The sequence below is a fragment of the Haplochromis burtoni genome, unplaced genomic scaffold (assembly GCF_018398535.1).
Source record: "Haplochromis burtoni strain Fernald_Lab_line unplaced genomic scaffold, NCSU_Asbu1 Contig_128, whole genome shotgun sequence".
Classification (NCBI taxonomy): Eukaryota; Metazoa; Chordata; class Actinopteri; order Cichliformes; family Cichlidae; genus Haplochromis; species Haplochromis burtoni.
The window spans coordinates 151,302-173,082 of NW_024582489.1; the positions used below are offsets into that span (position 1 = coordinate 151,302).

Genomic DNA, 21,781 nt, shown 5'->3' on the forward strand with positions numbered 1-21,781 from the left:
TTATAATAAAGGGATGCTGACAGAAGATACAAAAGGTCAGCCTGATAGATTAGAATTACGTCTCTGGTAAAATATTGTTTACAGATTTCTGTCTTACGGAAAAAGCAGTTTAAAGCTAATTAGCCGCTAGTCTGAGACAAGTACGGATAAACATTACTATGAGGAACAAATAGTTGTTGACTAGCCAACATTAACAAACTGATGAATGATAAAGCTGAAAATAATCATAAACAGCCACGTGTGTTCATGGTACTATAAATGCTCATCAAAGCATTATTTCAGCTAAGTCCATTTTCAAATAATCATGATAGTCCATGAGCATACAATCCCATGCCATACAATCCCAGCAGTGCTGCAAAATCACCGAATTTGACAGTGAAATCCTCCATAAACCAATTTTTCAGAAGGAATTTAAGTTTCATATCTGTTCCCTGTTCACTTTTGTAGTTTTACTCGTTTTGATTCCCCTCAGCAGGAATAAGATAGTAGTGGACAGACGAATACAGATGTGCACATAACACAAAAAGGAGTATTAGAAACAGGATAAAGTCCAGCAGAGTTCAAAAACATCCTAATCAAGAGTACAAAAAATGATTCTGACAGCAGAAGCCAGTCCCAAACAGGCTTTTGCAATATTGAATTCAAGACAAAAGGATCTGAGTAAAAAATTATTGTTGAATTGTTGTGCCTCATTATTCTAAAATCTGTTTTTACTCATGAGGCCAAAATCCTTCTGTCTTTGTTTTGCTGTGGTCACAAAGACTAAAATACTCACTAACAGTAATCAAACAATCACAGTGCAGTTGTGAAACGAGAATATACTGCTGATCGTAAAGCAGTAAAACACAGATCCATTAGGAATTTATTGAGCAGCCTGCTAAGAAACTCCAGCATTTTCTTGCTATCGCAAGCATCCTGCTGCGGCTAAAACGCTTTTCATTATCGCTGAGATGTAATTGCTTAGTGTAGATCAGAGCTGGCTAGTTCAATGCCAAACAAAGCAGGATTCTAAGCGTATCAGTGATTAGTAAAGAAATACCACCAAATTATTTTTAAAAAGTGATAGCTGAGCAAAAATGTCAGAGATACATAAGCTGCAAATGTATATCCATCAAACACATCAGATGCACAAATCTCAGATTTATGAGTTTTTGTAAACAAAACTATGCATTAAACTGAAATTTTAAATCTCCAAATTTTGTCAAGCAAGTCATTCTAATTTATCTCTGTGTGTGAGAGAGCGTGAAATACCTGTCAAAGAGACTGTTTGGAAATTCTGTTGCTCTCATACCATAAGGTCATGTGATTTCCTCAGTGCTAGAGTGTGACTGACACTTCAGAGCTAACTTTAGCTACCTGACCCTGGCCTGGAGTCAAAGGCTCAAGGTAAGCGTGCATGTGCACAAGAAGACTAATGTGTTAACAGTGTCAGAGTCTGAATGGCAACAGAGAGCATGTTTCTTTACTCATTATATATCAGCCGCATGAACTTACAATAAACAGAGGATTAAACCATCAACAAAAGGCCCTACTTTACCTTTACCTACTTTATCTTTACCGTCTGCCTTACAGAGCAGACGGTAAAGATGCTAAGAATAGCCAGAAATCTCAACTTATGTTTGGAAATTGTAAAATACAAAATATTGAGAACTATCAAATCCTGCACTTATCTGTTAAAGCATATCAAGCCAATGTTTGCTTTCTATTTCAGGGAGGATTTCATTTAGCACATCTTGACTCACAAAGGGTAACATACTGAATAAATCTGTGAGCAGATGTTTTAGCTTTAAAATAACACAGTCGTTTTTTGCAAAAGAATTCATTCATCATTATCTAATAAAAGGGTGTGGTACAGTCACAAGTATTGAGTGTAAAATGTACAATGCTGACAGGAAAGAATGGTTGTTTCTTTGTTTTGGTTTTTTTAAAAATGCTACTGCTGAGGTATCTTTCATCAGACCACTGCACTTAAACTGTTCCAGAAAACCTCATTACAGTAGCAAATGTAGCAAATCACCTTCATGTTATCTATGCAGATGATATGCAAACTTGATTAATAAAGTTGCTATACAACAAGAGACTTTTACAAAACAACAACAAGATATGGGAAACGATAGGGCTCTCCGACTGAGCCAAATATCTTCAAACCTTCCATGTCATGACCCATAAATGCCAAACGTCACGTCAGCTTCACAGCAGACAGCTGTTAACAGTCTGACAAATGTTACATTGGTCAGGCATGTCAGGAGAACTGGGCTCGCTTTCATCAGTGTTGTTGAGAATTTGTGAAACCTGAGTAAAGACCTTGTCCAGGAGTGAAACACAGAACTGAATTCCAGTGCAACAGATTTTCCGAAAACTCAGACAACACACAAACGAATGCACTCTACACCACACACTGTTTTTGTTCTCAAACAGGATATATTTCATTTTCTTACATACATAAACACATTTATCAGCTAATGGAACTGGAATTAGAATTTCACTGTTACCTACTGCTACAAATATAAACATATATCTAGACTTTTCCATAGCTTAAATAAGGCTGGAACGTCATGTCAAGTAGCTAAAGGATAAGATTGAACAACATGTATGAGGAATGCCAGAGTAACAGACTGAAAATGACTGAAATGTCACCCATTTCAAATCATTTTCCTTGTAAATTTATGTAGCAATTTGTTGACAGTATCCAAATAAACTTAAATGACATGGGGATGGATGCCTCCCAACCCACACTGGTCTGGAAGGGTCAGATGAACAGATGAGAAAAAAAAAGAAAATGTTCTCCTGCATTGCTCCATCAAAGTAAGAAAAATAACTGGCTATCTGTTCTTATGTCTGCATGGCCTGGATTTTGTAATCCCTCCTTTTGCTAAACTCTAGGTTTATGCAACGATCAATCTTTCCGGTCTCCCTAATATACAAAGCCTGTTTGACACTAAAGCTTTTCAAAAAGACCTCTCGGTGTGTTTACTGCTCTATAAAGCACACCTGCAGATAGATGTGTGGACACATAAACATCAGTTCATTTGCATATCACAGACACACAGATAGACCAGATAATTAGAGAGAGTTTCATTTTTAAAGCAAACTACATGCACAGATGTATCTAAAGTAAACATTTCTTGATACAGAAAAACAGAAAATATGCTGAGTTGTTATGAGGAAAAACATGTCAGGGATGTAGAGAGTGTCTCATGTCAGGCGATATTGTTTTCAAACCACACTATTCCTGTCATTCACCCCCTCAGAGGAGGGCCCCCAGTCAAAACCAAGCATTGAATGAGAAGGACTAAAACCAATGCTGTGTGTTTCCAGAGATTTCTCAGCCACCAGCTACCACAACATTTCTCCACATTCCCTTTAGCCTACACTGAATATTGAGAAAAGACAGCAATATGTCATTAACCATGGTGCTTCTGTGTGTATAAACGGAAATTTTCCATTAGCTGAACATTATTAATTTTAAAAAAACATAGTCTCAAAAAACCACCTTTAAATCTTACTTAGCCTCTCATTTTAGGCACTTAGCTTGGAGAACAATACAGCTGCCCTTGCAGTGCTCCTCATCTGGAGTGAATTAAAGCTCAAGAGAAACAGTTTCCTCAGCCAGAAGAAGGATGGAGTAAGCTCAACTTTCTGATCAGTAGAATCACAAACAAACAAATCCTGTTGTACTGGCCACATGGCTGTCCACATGCAAGCACAGGCTGTTGTAAACTATGCTCTTCCCATCATCTCCCCTATTCAGCCCACTAAGCCTCTTACCACTACCCTTTTCCATGTCTCAGAAGAGGCTTAACTTCTCAGTTCTAATGATGACTTGGATCAAGACATAATTAGCTCAAATATGTGTCTGCCCAAAAGAGAGAATAAGAAATCTGTTCTGTTAGCAGATTAAACACACTTTAACTGGGTTGGACATGAAACTCGACATAATTTAATTAAGTCGTGTTTGTATAAGATTACTTGTGAAAGACGAGAAGAGAGGCTCACTAACTCCAATCGTTACAGCAGTAGGGAAGTAAATCAAAAGTGTAGGGGTCAACAGAGTGGGAGAACACAATATCAGTACAATCTAACCAGTTAGTAAATCAAACGCACGCTTACATCTATCACATAGTGACAGTTGCTCGGCACTTTATTTACTTCATTTAAGTTAGATATCACAGAGAGAAGAGAAGAGAAGAGGAGGTGTTTGTGTCCATGTGTGATGGTGTGTTATCCAGATGTACAAGTTAAAAAACAACACCGATGGAATATGCCAACCTTGCCTGTGACCAATGAATGGGAAGCCCTATATCTACACAAATAACTAATCCACAAACACACAATCATCTCTTCGTCCTCTGTGGTTCTAAATGAATCTAAAAGGTTGCACAGTGCAGTGACTCATTAGTTAGTTCACAAGTATCTGAAAACGAAAACCAGTCCACTTTGTGTGAGTAGTTTCTGATAAACTGAGCCAGCTGCTGAGTGTCACAACCATAAAAGCTTCTTTTATTGCTCAAGATCTTAAGCCATTCATCATTATTTTATTAGTATGATAATATATTTTATTACATTTTTATTATTTATTATTATTATATCTCCTCCTTGAATCGCTACCTTATCGTGGTGGAGGGGTTTGTGTGTCCCAGGGATCCCAGGGGCTATGTTGTCTGGGGGCTTTTGCCCCCTGGTAGGGTCTCCCATGACAAACTGGTCCTGGGTGAGGGACCAGACAAAGAGCGATTCAGAAGACCCCCATGAAGAGAATATCGAGGGAACAGTTTACCCTGCCCGGGATAGGGTTACCGGGGCCCCGCCCTGGAGCCAGGCCCGGGGAGGGTGCCCGAGGGCGAGCGTCTGGTGGCCGGGCCTTAGTCCATGGGGCCCGGCCGGGCACAGCCCGAAGAGGAGACATGGGCCCATCCTCCCGCAGGCCCACCACCCGCAGGAGGCGCCATAGGGGTCGGGTGCATTGTGAGCCGGGTGGCGGCCAGGAGCGGAGGCCCTGGCGGACCGACCCCCGGCTGCCAAGACTGGCAATAGGGACATGGAATGTCACCTCTCTGGTGGGGAAGGAGCCTGAGTTGGTGCGTGAGGTTGAGAGGTACCGGCTAGATATAGTTGGGCTCACCTCTACGCATTGTCTGGGCTCTGGAACCAGTCTCCTGGAGAGGGGCTGGACTCTGTCTCAGTCTGGAGTTGCCCCTGGTGAGAGGCGGCGGGCTGGGGTGGGTATTCTTATATCCCCTCGGCTTGCTGCCGGTACGTTGGGGTTTTTCCCGGTGGACGAGAGGGTTTGCTCCCTGCGCCTTAGGGTCGGGGAACGGGTCCTGACTGTCATCTGCGCTTATGCGCCGGGTGGCAGTTCGGAGTACCCAGCCTTCTTAGAGTCCCTGGGGGGGGTGCTGGAAGGTGCTCCACCTGGAGACTCTGTTGTCCTGCTGGGAGACTTCAATGCTCACGTGGGTAACGACAGCGAGACCTGGAGGGGCGTGATTGGGAGGAACGGCCTCCCTGATCTGAACCCGAGCGGTGCTTTGTTATTGGACTTCTGTGCTAATCACAGTTTGGCCATAACGAACACCCTGTTCGAACATAAGAGTGTTCATAAGTGCACGTGGCACCAGGATGCTCTAGGCCGTAGGTCGATGATCGATTTTGTAATCGTATCACCAGACCTGCGACCATATGTTCTGGACACTCGGGTAAAGAGAGGGGCTGAGCTGTCAACTGATCACCACCTGGTGGTGAGTTGGATCAGGTGGCGGGGGAGGACGCTGGACAGACCTGGTGCACCTAAACGCGTAGTGAGGGTGTGCTGGGAACGTCTAGCAGAGGCCCCAGTCCGCGAGATCTTCAACGCACACCTCCGGCAGAGCTTCAACAGCATTCCGAGGGAGACTGGGGACATTGAGTCCGAATGGACCATGTTCAGCGTCTCCATTGCCGAAGCTGCTGCATTGAGCTGCGGCCGCAAGGTGGTTGGTGCCTGCCGTGGTGGTAATCCCCGAACCAAATGGTGGACACCAGAGGTGAAGGGAGCCACCAGGCTGAAGAAGGAGGCCTATCGGGCTTGGTTAGCCTGTGGGACTCCGGAGGCAGCCGACAGGTATCGACAGGCCAAGCGGAATGCGGCTCGGGCAGTGGCTGAAGCAAAAACTCGGGTGTGGGAGGAGTTCGGAGAGGCCATGGAAAAAGACTTTCGGACTGCCTCGAAGAGATTCTGGCAAACCGTCAGGCGTCTCAGGAGGGGAAAGCGGTGCTCTACCTGCGCTGTGTATAGTGCTGGCGGAGCGCTGTTGACGTCGACTGAGAAAATTGTCGGGCGGTGGAAGGAATACTTCGAGGACCTCCTTAATCCCACTGACACGTCTTCCGAGGAGGAAGCAGAGTCTGGGGATGAGGGGTATGACCCGCCAATTTCCGGGGGCGAGGTCACTGAGGCAGTTAAACAACTCCTTGGTGGCAGAGCCCCTGGTGTTGATGAGGTCCGCCCCGAGTTCCTGAAGGCGCTGGACGTTGTAGGGCTGTCTTGGTTGACACGTCTCTGCAATGTTGCGTGGAGATCAGGGGCAGTGCCTGTGGACTGGCAGACCGGGGTGGTGGTCCCCATCTTTAAGAAGGGGGACCGGAGGGTGTGTTCCAACTACAGGGGGATCACACTCCTCAGCCTCCCTGGGAAAGTCTATGCCAGGGTGCTGGAGAGGAGAGTTCGTCCGCTAGTCGAACCTCGGATACAGGAGGAACAATGCGGTTTTCGTCCTGGTCGCGGAACACTGGACCAGCTCTTTATCCTCTCCAGGATACTTGAGGGTGCATGGGAGTTTGCCCAACCAGTCTACATGTGTTTTGTGGACCTGGAGAAGGCATTCGACCGTGTCCCTCGGGGTGTCCTGTGGGAGGTGTTGCGGGAGTATGGGGTGTCTGGCCCATTGCTACGGGCCATTCAATCCCTATACAACCGTTGCAAGAGCTTGGTTCGCATTGCCGGCAATAAGTCGGACTCGTTCCCGGTGGGTGATGGGCTCCGCCAGGGCTGCCCTTTGTCTCCGGTTCTGTTCATAATTTTTATGGACAGGATTTCTAGGCGCAGCCAAGTGGCGGAGGGCTTTCGCTTTGGTGGCCTCAGAATCTCATCTCTGATTTTTGCGGATGATGTGGTTCTGTTGGCTTCATCGGGTGAGGGCCTCCAGCTCGCACTGGAACGGTTCGCAGCCGAGTGTGAAGCAGCGGGAATGAGGATCAGCACCTCCAAATCTGAGGCCATGGTTCTCAGCCGGAAAAGGGTGGAGTGCCCACTCCGGGTCGGGGATGAGTTCCTGCCCCAAGTGGAGGAGTTCAAGTATCTCGGGGTCTTGTTCGCGAGTGATGGGAGAAGGGAGCCGGAGATCGACAGACGGATTGGGGCTGCGGCTGCAGTAATGCGGACGCTGCACCGGTCAGTCGTGGTGAAGAGGGAGCTGAGTGTAAAAGCGAAGCTCTCAATTTACCGGTCGATCTACGTCCCTACCCTCACCTATGGCCACGAGCTGTGGGTAGTGACCGAAAGAACGAGATCGCGGATACAAGCGGCGGAAATGAGCTTCCTCCGAAGGGTGGCTGGCCTCTCCCTTAGAGATAGGGTGAGAAGTTCGGCCATCCGGGAGGGGCTCAGAGTAGAGCAGCTGCTGCTCCACATCGAAAGGAGCCAGCTGAGGTGGTTCGGGCATCTGGCAAGGATGCCCCCTGGGCGCCTCCTGGGCGAGGTGTTCCAGGCATGTCCCACCGGGAGGAGGCCCCGGGGCAGACCCAGGACACGCTGGAGAGATTATATCTCTCGGCTGGCCTGGGAACGCCTTGGTATTCCCCCGGACAAGCTGGAGGAGGTGGCTGGGGAGAGGGAGGTCTGGGCCTCTTTGCTTAGGCTGCTGCCCCCGCGACCCGACCCCGGACAAAGCGGATGAAGATGGATGGATGGATGGACATTTTTATTATCCGGTCATTAATTAATTTTGTTTGCCCTATGAGAAAAGATGGTATCTGATACCTGGTGGTTTCTGAGCAGTCGCTACAGAGATAAAAAAAAGTGGCAAAAAAGCACAATATATCCACTTTATCTTAACAAGAGAACAGATTATAACAGTAAATGAATGACAGTTTGTGTGCATTGTGTATAACTTCAGTGACTTTTGTGATAAAACACACTAGTTAAATGAATGGTACAGGTGCATCTACAAAAAATCCTCTTCCTGAGTGGTTTTGTTTATGTTTGGTGGGTTTTTTGGGGGTTGTTGTTTTTTTTTTTGCCTTTGCATGTCAGAATAGTGATTTATGTGTGGAATTTATCATAAGAAAACCCCCCAAAAACACACACAAAACCAATTTATTCAAATGACCCATTTGATAGGAGAGGGGGAAGCGAACCGGCTGCTGCTATAATGTGTAACACATTGTGGCTCAAATGTGTTTTAATCTGACAGAAAGACTTTCACAGAAAAGAGTTTGTGGAGTATGTGTGGACAAGCTTGGGGTACGTTTGGTCCAAATGTAATCACAGAAAAGCAGGATTCAATGAAAATATGAAAGAAATATACAATAAATCATATCAGGAAAGTTTCAGATTCTTCAAAAAGACACATGACCTCCTTCTAAGCTTGGTCATATGAGTCAAAAATTATTGTCTTGGCAGCAGTTAATATTTCCAATATCAACCCGAGTAACTCAAGATGAGGAAGAATTTTGTTGGCCTTTAACTGTCTATGAGATCTTTCAAACAAAGCAACTCCCTGCATTTTTATTTGTAGTTTGTCTAGAACTGCATTACTGCAGTTTATAAAGGAGGAGGAGAAGGAGGAGACTGAAGCGTGTGCTCTGCTGCAGGCGCTCGCAGAGAAATGACTCTAGTCCCTCTGTGCTTACAGAGTGTGCTCATCTAAGAACTCAAACTGGAGAACTACTGAAACTGAATGTGGACTTTAAACAGTTTGACTAGGAATTTCTAATTCGTGCTTCTGCAGCAATTCCGGTTTCTACAGATGTTTTAGTGCGGTGAGAGAAACTGTATACAGGCTATCTTTTTTTCATGGTTTAAATTCTTCTGTCTGCAGATATTTTACTTCTGCAGAGTTATTTTTCTCATTGTTTTTATTTTATTTTGCAACTGCATGGACACATTTTGACTTGAATGCTTATCCTTCCCTAAGTTTTCTTCTTTGATAGCAACGAATAGCAAAGACGGAAGTTAAAATATACAAGAATAGAATGGAACTAATGAAGGAAATGGCTTGGAAATTAAAGCTATTTTTTTCTATCTATATATCTTCATCATTCTCTCTTCAGGTGGTTTTCATTAATGGTTCACGACAAAGTTTTGCTCTAATTTCCTGTGCAACTGAAGCCCCCAACTCTGTGCACAATGACTGAGTGTGTGTGCAGCTCTTCATACCTGCAGAGGTGGTTGCTAAAGACTTTGTTGTTCCTGGCTGCTGCGCTGCCTTCAAGTGCTGACTGTCCCAAACCATGCGCCTGCGATGTTACCACTGAAGTGCACTGCACCTTCAGATACCTGACTTTAATACCTGACCACATCCTGCCAGCTGTTGAAAAAATTAACCTCGGGTAAGAGTTGAAGTACACATACTCTTGGTGAAGAATTACTGAGTGATTTAAACTGCAGACTTTGTAAAAGAATAGCATTACAAAAAGTATTTCTACAAGTCAAACAGGTTTAGTCTAGTCTAGTCTAGACCACATATAATTACTGTCTGGAAAAGAAATAACCTTTCAGAATTGAGATAAAAAATGTTTATTTAAAATGTCATTGACTCAAGAAAACACAACTTTATAGCTTCAATTTGTGAAGCTGGTTAATCAACAAGCAAATATTAGCTCAGGTTAGGTGACAAAGCCAATCTTGCCATTAGCTAACAAGCAATAGCTAGCAAGCATTAGCCATCAACAATCTTAACCGGAGAACTTTAGCAGTGTTTAGTTTTATGTGCTTTGAGAGGCTTAGTTTCTCAAAAAATAACCAACAAAAAAAAAACAGCAAAGAAGTAAATCACCACTCTAGTCGACATCCCATTGCCATTGTCATCCAGCTAGTAGCTGTTACCACAGCCACTAAATGAATTCATCATAAAATTAATCATCATTCATCACCAAATCGTCTATTAATGCCTCTGGCTGTTACTATGTTAAAGATTCTGAAATACATGATGCATAAACAGAGCTGCCTTACCTCTATCCTGTCTGTGGTGCCCTGGTGCTACTTCAGCCTGCTTGGAAAGCTATTTGTCAATCAAATGACACACAAGTGCATTCAATTATTGTACCTAATTAGACCTCATTTCAGAATGTGACCAGGCCAGAGCAGAGTATTTACTGCAGACATCCTGAGATGTCGTGGCAGGATTAATACAGGCAGAATTAACAGTTAATTATGTAGTCCTAATTTCCTCTACAAGTGTCATCTCCAAGGGCACGTCATGTTGCCTGCTGACACACACAGAGTGAACTCAAACATTACTGGGTACACACTATAAATTGTTTTCATTAATATGTATCACAATATTAGTAATCAACAACATTTACTGGCATTGTTTTAAACTTGTCTTCACATGCATGTATGTTTCAACATGGTAAAATGTGGCCCTGACCTAGCATGGCTAGTACTACTATCCATCATGTGTTTGAAGTAGTGTAACATGAGAAAGAGCCAAGGTCCCTTACCCCAACCCCCAAACACACACACATGCAAAAACCACCTATAAACAGTTAAAAAGTACTTGAAATTTCATGTATACTGGTTCCTGCTACAACAGCTTTCTCTAAGATGCTTTAGTATGCACACAGCCTCAGTTTGGCAGGATATGGTATCAAAATCTGAATAATATATTAATCCCAAAGCAATTATATAATTAAAATTATTAAATTAATTATTAAATTAAATTGCCTGAATGAGGAACAGGTAATATAGTCAGCACAATACTAATGTCCAGTATGTCAATACTGAGGGCAATATATACCTATAGTTCACCTAGTGAGGTGTTTTCACTTATTTGTCTGAGTAGACAGGTTCTGGATTAGAATGAATGCTTTTTTTTCGCTGAGATCTTTCACCAGCATTGCCCACCTTTTAGGTTATATGTGCAGAACTTCAGTTGCATTTCAGTAATATTTCTGCAAAGTATATTTGAAGGCTCATTCAAAATGATGATCAGTAACCAAAGCTTTTTCATTTCTATGCCGTTAGGTACAACAGCATAACTATCCTGAGAGAAAATGATCTTTCAGGGCTTGAAAACTTGGAACTGTTGTTGCTGCACAGCAACATGATACACACTACTGAAGACAGAGCCTTCAAAGACCTTAAGTCATTACAGGTAAAATCCTTTGTAAACAAATTACTCGCAAACCTCACTGCAACATCCAAAATATATCTTTGTGTGACAACCCTCATTTTTATTTCATTTTGACTTGTTATTATTTTCTAGAGTAGATTTTCTTATTTCAGTTTATATTTTAAATTTGAAAATGTGTTGTTTTAGTTATTTTTAAATAAATTAGTTTACATGTTCGTTTTCATTTTTGAATGGAGGGCATATGTCAAACACAAGATTGTAGAAAATCAATAATGGTACTGCAATAAAAATAAAGAATTTTTTGAAAGCAGTTGAAGACATCCACAGTTTCAATAGACATGACTCATCAGTTGTAGTTGCAAATTGCAGTAAAGGTTGTTTTTAGTTTGGTTTTAGTTTACAAAAATAGCCTTACTGCTGACATCATATAGTTTTAATTCAGTATTTCTGTGATGACATACACACATCAGTAAGTAGAGCATGCCTACATAAATATGTTTTTGTTTGTTTTCTGGTTTGTTTTCTGGTTTTTAGATAATATCTGCTTGGAGGGATGAAAAGTTCACAGCTGATTTTCTTTACTATGACTGTTGTGTCACATTTCCATCCATAATTAGTTCAAAATGACAAAAAATTTCAAAAAGCATAAAAAGACGACACAAATGCGAGGGGAAAACAATAAGAGTTGTCCAATTACAGCACAGGGTTTTCACCATGGCAAAATTGATTAAGAAGTATCACCTTTGCTTTTGCAAATCTAATTATAAAGTAATGAAATTAAAAAAAAGAACTCAGGCACAAGTAACTGTGTTTAACCAATAACAGGCAGTATAATTCAATACAGAATTTCAGTGTCACAAGTCCAAACTTGTAAAAACAGAGTTGTATCAACTCTTTTGTGGTTCACAAAAAGTAAATGCCTCATGTTTCACAAAGAATGTTGAGTGATTCACAATAATTTTATATGTCTGTGTGTGTTATGTGAAGGATGGTCCTTGATTCCTTGCACTTTTTCAGACTAAATAAACAGTCTGACAATAATTCATGTTATGTCTATAAAAACAATGTAATTGTGTATTGACATAATAGCTTTCAGTTATCATTGTTTTGACCACCATCTCTATCTTCCTAATTGTGTTTTCCAAGGTCCTGAAGATGTCATACAATAAATTAAAGATTATCAACAAAGAGACTTTCAAAGGCTTGGATAGTCTGCTGAGACTCCACATAGACCACAACCACATCGAATTTATAAACCCGGAGGCTTTCTTTGGGCTTACCAACTTAGAATTGGTTAATCTGGAGGGTAACTACCTCCAGCAGCTCCACCCGGACACATTTATCACACTGAGACACAGCCAGGTTTTCAAGGTATCATCAGTAAGAACCATCCACCTGTCAGACAACCTTCTGACCACTCTGCCAGCAGACATTTTTTCAGGCTGCAGTCAGTTAGAAAATGTCTTCCTCCATGGCAACCCCTGGAAGTGTGATTGCCGTATGAAGTGGTTCTCACTTTGGGCACAAAGAAATACAGGTAAGGAGTGCATCTGTGCTTTGGACAATTCCCAAAGTACTTAGAGGCATATAAAATTGAACCGTGGTTAACAGCTAAGAAAGTCACTTACTGAATCTAAACAGTTTCTTTTTCATTAATGCCAGAGAAACTTTCTCTAAACCTCTGTAAACCTCCGATATTTGCTACCAGCTTTAATAAGACCCATCTGGTAAAACTGTTGGCAGTATTTGTGGTTGTACTCAGGTTTGAGCATAGTATGTTTTTCTCTTAAAACCTAATAGTGCATGGGATTGTATCCCAAGCAAGACAGGCATATCCAAGAGAAGCATATAAATCTTTGCAGAGACATTACAGGAAGCAGATATCATATAATCTTTTCATCATGAGGGCCATAGAAAACAATGAAGACACAGAAGAACTAAAGTTATACATTTTATTTATGACTTGGCAAGCACGAGGGTTAACCGAAATGTCGCAATTCTGTATTGTGATTATGACCTTTTGCGGTTCACAAGTTTTATTAGCCAGTTTTGGTTTGGCTGGAACATAAGTTTGAAAGTGTGATTTTTTTTTCTTCCATGAATCCATCTAAACATTGCACTGCTTAATAATTCTTTCCAGGTGTGCTGAAATGCCGGCGAGACAGGAGATATCCCAGAGGCCTATGTGCTGTTTGTGAAAATCCTTTGCTTTACCACAAAAGGCCTCTATCCCTTCTACCCAACAATGCTTTTACTTGCACCAAACCTTTGATCCAACCCCATCTAAAGCAGAAAAACATCAGCCTGGATGAAGGGAACTTCTTTCCTGTTTCCCCCAAGGACTTTATTGCCCCATTAGGCTCAATACAAATGAACCTGACCGACCAGTTTTACAATGATGCCAGTCTAACCTGCACTGTACAGCGGCCCACTTCTTTTGAGAACCTGACTCAAACCCTGGAGGAAGGAGAAGGAAACAATGTCACCATGCTTACCACTTGCATAACTACGTATTTGGTGTGTAATATTAACCATGAACACATCCAGCAACTGTGGCAGATCTTAGCCACCTACAGTGACTCTCCTATGAGGCTAGAGAGAGGTTTAATGTTGGCCAGAAGCCCAGAAATGGTGTACCGATATGCTCAGATGAAAACAAAGGATCTAGATAAAGAAATAAACACAAACATTAAGGCTGAGATTAAAGCCTCTCCTGCATGGTTAATGCAGGGAGAAGTGAGCTTCCAACTAGACCGCACTGCTACCACCTTCTCTACCCTGCACATTAAGTACCAGTCTGTGGTAAACCTACGTTTGGAAAGCACACCATCTAAGAGGGACCGGTATTCCTGGGCCATGATCAAACGAGATAATCAAACTAAGACTGAGCACACTGTACTTACAGGTGGGAGTCAGAGATTAACGCTTAATATACTAGCTCAGAGATGTGACTTTTACTTAGGTCTGCACATACCAGTAACTGAACTATTTACTTATGTATGAAACTATACTGATCATTGCACTAATAAAATAGGAAGCATTAAAAAAAATGAATTCAGAATTTCAAAGACTAAAAAGTATTTTCTTTTTAGCATGAAAACGGTTATGATATTATCAAATGTTTTCCTCCTGACCTAGGTGGTGTGGTACAGTTGAGCTGCCATATCCAGGGTGATCCAAAGCCTCTCTTGGAGTGGATTTTACCAGATGGAAGCAAGGTCAGAGCTCCTTATTCCAGTGAGGACAGGAGAATAATAATTACTGCTGAAGGAAAGCTCACTCTTCGAGGTGCAGATACCTCTGACACAGGCCTCTACTGGTGCATTGCCACAAACTACCTGGATGCAGATATCCTCATCTTTCGAGTGACAGTTCTGTCCACTGATGTGGAAGAGGATGAGGTCAATGGTGTTCAACTCTCTAGGCCACTGGGTGAAAAGCTTGTTTTTGACTGTAGCTCCTCGGGGAGTCCTGAGGCCTCAGTGTCTTGGATTCTGCCTGACCATTCAGTGCTTGACAAGCCTCATGGGAACAGAAACATTTTTAAGAATGGGACATTGCTGATTCAGGGTATCACAGCAAGGGATCGAGGATTTTATAGGTGTTTAGTTGCTAATCATGTTGGAGTTGACCTACTCGTTTCTCAGGTGACAGTAACAGACAAAGGGTCCGTGACAGCAAGTGTTTTCAACAGTGAGGGATCAGGGATGGTGACGGAGTTTGCAATGGATTCTAGCTTGACACAAAACACAGTCAAACTCAGTGAGATACACCACTCCCAGCATGCTGACAGAACTATCCAGGAGTCCAGGACCATTACTTCAGATCGGCCTTACCCCAGACACAGATCACGTGGCCGAGTAGGTTTTGGAGGTAGACTGGGACAGAGAAGGAGGGGGTCAGTCCGCAACAGCCACATCTGGAGTAGTAGGGTCTTTGATAAAGCTTCCAGGAAAGTAGACCCGCAGAAGTTTGCAGAATTTATGAAAAAGGCTCAGGGTGGCTCAAAAATAAAGAGTGATAGAGAAAATGAGAAAGTAAAATATGAAAACACACATATTGGATATTCTGGTGACAATGAAATTGGCTCTGGTGAAGCTCAAGATGAAGACCATCTCATTGTTCTCCCAACAATAGTCCAACCAACAACAGATAATCCACAAAGAATATTTGCTCAAGACAGGCAGACTGAGACAGTAACAACCACACAAATTGGTGAGGGACATATTTTAGCAACAAAGGAAAATGGCATGGAAAATAGATTCAGCAATCATATTAATTCAACTAAAATAATGGAAAATAGAGACATGGCAACAACAGAGCCATATATGCAGTCTACATTCACTACAGATCCAAGGTTAGTTGAGACAAACAACTTTTACACCCTTGAAAGAACCAGCATGCCACCTTCGAACCTACAACCAGTCACTCTCCAACCTACTGTGACAGACACTTCACAAGAAACCCAACTAGAGTTATCAGGAGAAGCACTTGCAGAACCAGAGACTTCGACAGAGGGTGCTTTTTCTTCAACTACAGACCCTAATGTTACTCCAATGAGAGATGAACCAGGCCCAGTGGAGCTAGTCCTTCACACAGACCCTGAAAGCCAAACCTCATTTACAGCAATCACAGCTACAGACAGACAGCAAGACAAGATCATTTTCCATACAACCCAGACAATAAAATCCCAGCGCCTGCCTGCAGGATCTACTATCATCTCCCGGCAGCACATCCATATAATCCCACGCCAAAGTAACAGAGGAAAGGTTGGCAGGAGGAACTTTCAAGGCCGCAGAAGAATCATTAAACCAAACAGGATCCATGACATGCAGTCCTTTATTAATAAACTTAAACAATCCACCATGAATAAAGAAGGGAATGCTTCTGTGCCATATCAAATTCAGTTGACCACAGGTAAGAAACCATGTTCTTAAAAACCCTGTTGTTTTGTACTTCTGTGTTGCATAAATAATCAGTCATGAAACAACACGTATGTTTTTAACATGGTTCTTTTTTTCTCAGCCTGTAACTGTGATAATAAGGCAGCAACCACTGATTTGGCAGTGGTCACACCAACAGCATCTTCTAGTCCATGTTTACACAAAACAGAGAAACCTGCTTATATGCAAAAAACCACAAGTCATTACATGACTTCAGATGCCACATTCAACAAAGCAGAGTCTAGATCAGAGACTTCCAATGCGTACATAACGTTTGCAGTTGCCCCTGAACTGGATCCTACAACTAAAGTCCCAACCACAACCGCTACTACATCTACTTCTAAGATCATTCGGGGGAAAATTCCATGGAACAAGTTGTTTGGAAACAAAGGAAGGGAAAGGATGCTCAGTAGGCTTAAGAAGCCATTAACTGCGAATAAAACTTCAACTACGACTGAAACAAGAGGCACCCTAACCACAACCATTGCTCCTACGCCCATTACCTCTGCAAACTTATTAGTTAAAGTTGATAGTTTGTCACCATCCAGACACACAACGAGTAGTTCATTAGATGATGATTGTAGAGATGCATCCTCTGCTGATTTCCAGTTCACAACACTGGGTCCCAGCTTGGACTTTATACCTGTTACTAGTTATTCTGGTTCCTCACAGTTTTATACCACTGCAGAAACACCACCAGAATTACAGACTCTACCCTCGCCACCCACTGTCAAACCCACCCAGCAGGAAAATCTTGATGTAACCTCATCTGGGTCTGGAAGACTGTCTGACAATTTTCTTATAATCAGACAGAGGCCTGGTGGGACAAGAGGTAGGCTAGGGTGGAGAAGGAGGCCCAATAGGAGAAGAAGACCCCTAAGGAAACCTGGAATTCCCAAAGTCCGACAAACTACAACAACTGAGGCAATAACTACAGAGGCAACAACCATGGAATACACAATGGAGGCAACCACACTTTTTCAACAAAGTGTTTCAGAATATAATCCCATTTACACACAAAAAGATGCCAGAACCACAGTATTGGGTACCACTGAAAAAAGATCTGAGGAGAGTGACCTATATGAGGACTTTGACTGGACATCTAGTGGTTCATCCAGCTATCCTACCACCATGACACCTCTATTTTCCTCTGCCACTTATGATCCTGCTACTACACTGATACCACATACAACTAAGCGGTTTTACACAACTGCTCAGACAAGATTCCACAGCAACATCAAACCACCAACACAAAGGAATGGTGACACCAATCGCCGTTTAGTGTTGGAGAGAATTAGACCTACCGGTACTCGAAAAAGCAGTGGTACTAAAGGCAGTGTAGATAACTCTGATACACTGATCCTTCTAACAGCTCAGCAAGGCTACATGATCAGTACCCCCGTTCCTTACATTACAGACAAGGATTCTGCCACCTCTACTATTTATAATCAAGTCTCGGGATATGATGCTACCAGTGCCAGTAATGCTGGTTTTGAACCCACTACAAAGGTCATGTCAAGCAAACCCAAGATAGTGGGTGGAAATGCAGCTAGCTTTACTGTACTGTCTAACTCTGATGCTTTCCTGCCATGCGTGGCTGTTGGAAACCCACAGCCAGTTATAACATGGAAACAATTCTCCTCCAGCACAGGTACAAAAATGATTTCATTCATTCTTATCATTAGCAGAACCAAAATGTGATACATATTAAGATATGGGAGTGACAGTATTTTTGGCATCATGTAGAAACAAAATTTGTTATCAGGTGCAAGTAAAAGCCATTTATAGAAAACGCTGCAATAATAAAGTAACAATACTGTTTAAATTTTGTCAGTTGCTTTAAGTGATTTGTGTAGAATGTTTTAGTGTTTGTAAGGTAAATATTTCATTGTCTCTGTATTTATTTTGTCCCACAGGAAGAACCATTACCATTAAAGAGAGGATGGGCAAGTATGAGGTGTTGAGCAACGGCACGCTGTCAATCCCAAATGCCAATATTAAAGATCGAGGCCAATACTTCTGTCTAGCTGAGAATGACCATGGATCAGATAAACTTATTATCACCCTCTCAGTGGTAGCCTATCCCTCTCGCATTTTAGAGCCAAAGATGCGCGAGATAAAATCTTATGCAGGAAACACAGTTGAACTGAAATGTAAAGCAGAGGGCCGGCCCATGCCTGTGATATCTTGGATCTTGGCCAACCGTACTCAAGTCATGGGTCAAAACACTGAGAAGGGAAGAGCATCGGTATCTGCTGTGGGGACTCTGGTTATTAAATATGTGTCTGTTTATGACAGAGGTCATTATAAATGCATTGCCAGTAATCCTGCTGGAGCTGATACTGCTACAGTCCGACTGCAGGTGGTGGCAGCTCCACCAGGTATCATGGAGGAGAAGCGGCAGCAGCTACAAGCTATTCTTGGCCACAGTTTACAGTTACCCTGCACTGGTCATGGTACACCTCAGCCTAGTGTTCACTGGGTTCTCCATGATGGGTCAATGATACAATCTAACAGGCCTGTAATCGATACACGGATATCCATGTATGAGAATGGGACGCTTCACATTAAGGATGTGACTCCAGCAGACAGTGGAAAATATGAATGTATTGCTACCAGCTCTACTGGTTCAGAACGAAGAGTCGTGACTCTGACAGTAATACTACAAGAATCTGCTCCTCAGATATTGGAGATATCCAAGCGCTTGACTGAGTTGTCATATGGAGATCAGTTAAGACTAAACTGTTTGGCAACTGGAAACCCTAAACCTAGGATAATCTGGAAACTACCTTCTAAAGCTGTGGTGGACTATTGGTACAGGTAAAATACGTTCATTGGTAGAACAGGTATTTATTGTATTATCTTTTATATTAAAGTTACAAAATTCTAATAATTCAATGTGCATGATTTGCATAAATATTGCTTAGAAAAACTGTAGTGGTTTAGTGAACATTCTATGGAAGAAAGTGGATAAAAATCACCAAAACAGACTTATTTTTGCCCTTAGCCTCTCATGAAACAGCTAAACTGTTGAAAACAATTCAGTGGCATACTGTTATGCTTACCAAAGTAAGCACTGATTGTGAATAGAGTACATGCATTTATATTTTTTATAGGTTTTGTTGCCTGCACTGATTCATTGAATGTCCCTCATAAGTACACATAAAAACATGTAATTCTCTCTAAATGTAAAGAAATGAGATGCAGATATTGACTATAATTATTCAGAGCATAACTCAGCACAGTCAAATGAAGACTGAAGTGAAAATATTTTCAATACAATGGTTCTCTTTCTATGCTTCTATTAGGATTGAAAAAAAAAACCGACACAAAAGTCATCATACCGAAGGGAATTGGAGTGTATTTCATTTATATTTTTCCTAATTGTTAGCTTGTTCAGTGTGATAATAATGCAAGCATGTCTTACCTTAATTTTACGTCTTTAAAAAAACATTGTACGTTTAAACCACATTTCTTATACCCCCAATACCTGTTTATATAAACACTTTGTGTGTCGGTACATTGTCATTTGCAATGTCTAACACCAGAGAGAACAGAAAGACTGAGGCAATGTAAAGCAGCTACTGATTTAATTGCTATATCTCCCCAGTGGCATTCTGTACACATTTGTTTGATGTAAACAGATAAGACACTTTTCCACTGTTACCGTTTTGATTTTAGCTGTTTGAAAAAATATATGAAACCATACAAATTTATGCGTTTTGCTCTTAATAAGCATAGACAAGGAATTCTGCAAATTATCTTAATGCCAGGTTTGTAACTGTCTCTCTAATTTTCTTTTATTTGTTACTCCAGGGTGGGCAGCAGGATACAGGTCCTTCATAATGGTACTCTTACTGTTAACACTGTGAGTGACAAAGATGCCGGAGATTATCTCTGTGTGGCCCGAAACAAGATTGGTGATGCTCTACAACTCATGAAAGTCAGTGTATCAATGAAGCCAGCCAAGATAGAGACTAAGGTATACAGCAAGAAGCAGGTACCCTAATGTATTTTAAAAGAATGATGTTTCATTCCTCAAATATAGTTGCAGAGACTTGGAAAATTGTTATATTGCTCTAAAGCTGGTCTTGCAACATGTGGCAATCCAGAAGCTTAATAACTCGTTACACATCTTTCTGTATGGGAAATCCCTGCAATAGGAACTGACATTTAAAAGCAAGAAAAGGAGCAAGTGAAAAAAAGTGTGAAGGAAAAGGGATGTTTACAGAGTGGGTAGATGAGGGAAACCAGAGAAGGGTGAGACATAGTTTTGGTCTGTGGTATGAATTCCATACTTAAACTAGAATGCTAGCAGCATGAACATGGAAACTGAGATGTCTGGAGAGCCCTGCTGGGTGCTGACCAACAGCGGTTTCAGACAGTACTCTTCTGTTAGCTCACAGTCTGCTTCACTTCTTTGAAGCTGCAAACTTGGCAACAAGTAAAGTCCCCAGAAAAAATGTAGTCACACTCCTGCTGATATTTTGCTGCCTATGGGTGGAAAACCCTTTCAAAACAAAAATGTAAAAAAATTTCTCATTCTGTTACACACACAGCCTTTTTAGCCTTGTGGGAATACACACACACTTGCTCATACAGTCGATTGGTGTTTCTGTCAGTATCTGAGCTACGACTAGAATTTCACACCAGCAAAGTAGAATCCACACATCCACACCACACCATCCATTTTTGCACCTTTCTTCAAGGTACAATCTGTCATTCTGGGATGGTGGTTCCCTGAGTTATTGCTTTTCAGTGTTGTGTTTAATCATCTTTCAGTTTGAGTTAATATTTAATATGTAATTAAAGATTACAATAAGGTAAGCACCTGTAATTCAGATGAAAAGCTCATATAATTATTCATCTCTACTTTCAAAAGCCCTAAAAGTTTTCTTTTTCTTTTTAAAGTGAGCCTTTAGTCACTACCTAGAAGCAAAGTATTTGCACCAGGGAAAGTACATAAATCAGCTTCAACCATAAACTGGCTGAAGTTTTCAGAAAGTGAAATGTTGAAAGCAAGAGGGTCCTAACAAATTTAGAAGTGTCTGGTGTGGTACAGTTTTTATATATAAGAACTTGTATACAGATTTTAATGAGACCATATCCCACAGTGTTTATCTTGAGGGCGGTGGAAGTACTTCACTCTGGGTTCTTACATCTGATTATGGATGCAGATGTGGTACTTTGGTCCCCAGAGAATAATCAGATGGACCAGTGCAGCCTATTTCTGTTTACCTAAGCATTTTTCTTTCAGTTATACAAACACCCAACTAAAAACATCAAAGTACCTCTAAATTGTTAGGTCCCCAAGGGGACATGTTTTCAAACGAGCTCTTTCACCCAATTAGACGGCATCAGCAGTGTGGCACTGCCACTTTACGCCTTAGGCTGATGCTTTTTTTTAACTGGTGGGTGGGTCAGCTACATAAGTCTTACAATGCATAGGGGTATTAGCATATTTTTAATCAATGTGCTGTCATTATGCTACACAGAGCTTAACTG

The 21,781-nt window shown here is 41.8% G+C and overlaps 1 protein-coding gene across 1 annotated transcript; it reads left to right on the plus strand.

Moving 5' to 3' along the window:
- Nucleotides 1-8,828: 8,828 nt before the first annotated feature.
- On the plus strand, nt 8,829-20,285 carry igsf10 (immunoglobulin superfamily, member 10). Its single transcript, XM_005930058.3, has 9 exons — nt 8,829-9,018; nt 9,310-9,588; nt 11,225-11,354; nt 12,480-12,870; nt 13,474-14,238; nt 14,472-16,250; nt 16,359-17,927; nt 18,193-19,096; nt 20,093-20,285. The coding sequence occupies exons 2-9, from the start codon at nt 9,386-9,388 to the stop codon at nt 20,283-20,285; spliced, it is 5,934 nt and encodes a 1,977-aa protein (XP_005930120.3). The 5' UTR covers nt 8,829-9,018; nt 9,310-9,385.
- The last annotated feature ends 1,496 nt before the right edge of the window (nt 20,286-21,781 follow it).

Bases quoted from the DNA above. Each gene is read 5' to 3' on its own strand.
- igsf10 (XM_005930058.3), top strand. From the start codon at position 9,386: ATGACTGAGTGTGTGTGCAGCTCTTCATACCTGCAGAGGTGGTTGCTA. The intron at 11,355-12,479 runs GTAAAATCCTTT...GTGTTTTCCAAG, and splicing joins AAGACCTTAAGTCATTACAG to GTCCTGAAGATGTCATACAA. The intron at 12,871-13,473 runs GTAAGGAGTGCA...AATTCTTTCCAG, and splicing joins TTGGGCACAAAGAAATACAG to GTGTGCTGAAATGCCGGCGA.